The sequence below is a fragment of the Sardina pilchardus genome, chromosome 8, assembly GCF_963854185.1.
Source record: "Sardina pilchardus chromosome 8, fSarPil1.1, whole genome shotgun sequence".
NCBI classification, from domain to species: domain Eukaryota; kingdom Metazoa; phylum Chordata; class Actinopteri; order Clupeiformes; family Clupeidae; genus Sardina; species Sardina pilchardus.
In genome coordinates this window covers 32089148-32091647 of record NC_085001.1, presented here as the reverse complement: position 1 = coordinate 32091647, position 2500 = coordinate 32089148, and the positions used below count along the sequence as shown (strand labels likewise).

Genomic DNA, 2500 nt, shown 5'->3' with positions numbered 1-2500 from the left:
AGAGAGTGAGAGGTATAAAGAAATATAGAGTGAATGGAAAAAGTGGAGCTTGTCCTCTTCTGAACACTTGTGTCCATCTCAACGCTCACCTCTTGTCCCCCCTCTCCTGGTCTCTTTGTACATGTGCTCTTTAATGCAGCTTACTGGACGGTGGACGCGGCCACTCTTCTCAATTAAAAGTTTGGGCCAAACTCCTCACTAACAAGCCGGGAGTCTGCTGCCCAGTGGAAAACTCTGCTCCACGCGCCCGCCCTCTCTGTGACAGTGTGAGGTCACCATCAGTGCTGGCTCCTGCGTGTGTGTGTGTGTGTGTGTGTGTGTGATCAGTGTGTGTGATCTGGCTCTGCTTGCATAGCCCCAGATTAAAGTCAGCTCTGGCTTTTCTGACACTCGGCGGTTCGCACGCGGTGGCGTGACATCATCTCTGGTCGTCTCCGCCCGTGGAGATGCGCAGATAGCTCTGACCTCTCGGGGCCGCAGGGTCGACCACTCAGGGGAAGGCGGCGGTTGGAGTCGGTGCTTTTTACTCGTCCCCCCGGTCCCTGGCGTGGCGGCCTGGTGTCTCCGTGTCAGGTGACCGGCGTCAGTGGCGGCTGGGAACTCAGCGCAGACAGCCGCACGCTCACACAAGCTGCTCCCGCTCACTGCTCTATAAACACATCTGTCTGCAGGGGCCGCGGAAATTAGGAAAAAAGAACGGACGACGAAGAAAAATGGCTCTTACGATCACGCATGATTTATGGCCCATGTCTGTTCTGTGGCGAGCGCCACGGCAGCAGCCGAGAGGTTGCGTTTGAGGGAATGTAGCTGTCACGAAAGTCGTCGGAGGGCACTTTGTCAACATCTGGGGGGCTTGGAAAGAGCCGCATCAGCGGGATTCACAGGCTCAAGATCTTATTTAAGACATGCTAATGTTCACTTTTACCCCCATAGATCTTCGGCACGGAGCTTTTCAGCGAGTCAGGCCATCAAATCTATGTCAGTCTCTCATTCTGGCCTCCAGCCAAAACTACACTCTTGTGATAGATGGAAAATATGCATCAGAATTAGTCTTTATTAGCGAGTTTGGGACTTGTCGAGTTATCGCCTGTCAGCTCCCAATAGTGTCTGCTTTTACCCTCAACTGGGTCTCCCATGCCTCATGCCTCATCTTTATGACTCATGGCCCTTAGTTATCACAAAGGTGCTGGAAACAGCAACTCACAGTAACAATCACATTTTCAATATACTGTATAAACTTGCGAATTGTCAAGTTAGCACCTAAGCACCTTAAACAGGCAATGTGTCCTCAACTCTGAGCAGGAGAAATACAGCGCGCTTCAAAAAGAGATGTTATATTTAGAACTGGATAGGACAGCACATGAATGCCAAATAAAGCAACACCAACAACAAGTCATGGAATAATGGCTGACACAGCGTTGATGTAGCTGAAAATAATGCATAATAATGACAGGGTGGTAACAACTACCATGCAAATGTGGTGCCTTTGACAAAGGTGTTATAAAATAACAGCCGCAACAACAACAACAGTAATAACAACAATAATAATAGTAATAATAATAAACAAATGAACATTTGAGTTTTTAATTGTGTCTTAAATTGAAAAAAGTACATAACGAATTGTGCAAGCTCTGACCTCTAGCTGACTCTCTTGCAGGTTCCACCGCAGTGACTACCACATAGACGTGTGCATCAACGACTACCTGGACGTCTACTGCCCGCACTACGAGGACTCGGTGCCGGAGGAGCGGACCGAGCGCTACGTGCTCTACATGGTCAACTACGACGGCTACAGCTCCTGCGACCACACGGCCAAGGGCTTCAAGCGCTGGGAGTGCAACCGGCCGCACTCGCCCAACGGCCCGCTCAAGTTCTCCGAGAAGTTCCAGCTCTTCACGCCCTTCTCCCTGGGCTTCGAGTTCCGGCCGGGTCGCGAGTACTACTACATCTGTGAGTGGTTCTAGTCAGTGAGAACATGAGCTGAAACAGCTGGGGAAGTGTTTTCAAACGCTAGTCGTGTAGCAACAACAGGGTGTTTTACAGAGACATTTATCCCACATTACAGGGAACAATGGGCCATTTGTGTATGTTTGTTTGAACACACAGGATGTTGTCTGAGTTCAGTTTTGATTTAATTTGGAGTCCCTGTTGCACCAGCCTCATTTCCAGGTCTGAATTGTTGACAGTAATGTTCTCTAAAGCACGTAAAGCAGCCATTACCAACAGAACAGGAAAACAGGATGATTAGAGCAAGCAGGATAGCTGAGTGACAAGCATGAGCTTCCCTCTAATATGCCATTCTATGAGTCAAGACTTTTATGAGTCTTACTCTGAGGGAAGATATTTACCTCATAAGCAGCAGAGATTTGCCTACAACCCATTTCCTTCCATTTCAGCTTGACAGGCGAAATATGATTTGAAAATCATTAACCTTTACATGTGAGGTTGAGTCTGGCATACAGATTTCATAAGCATCAGTTGGAGATTTTTTTGATAGCTG

General features: G+C 48.3%; 1 protein-coding gene across 2 annotated transcripts in view; it reads left to right on the top strand.

Moving 5' to 3' along the window:
* efna5b (ephrin-A5b) overlaps positions 1-2500 on the top strand; it is a 92158-nt gene that overhangs the window by 78647 nt on the left and 11011 nt on the right. For both annotated transcript variants that reach the window (XM_062543651.1, XM_062543650.1), the window contains exon 2: positions 1658-1950. In XM_062543651.1, the coding sequence (XP_062399635.1) occupies positions 1658-1950 (293 nt within the window). The remainder of the gene's footprint in view (positions 1-1657; positions 1951-2500) is intronic.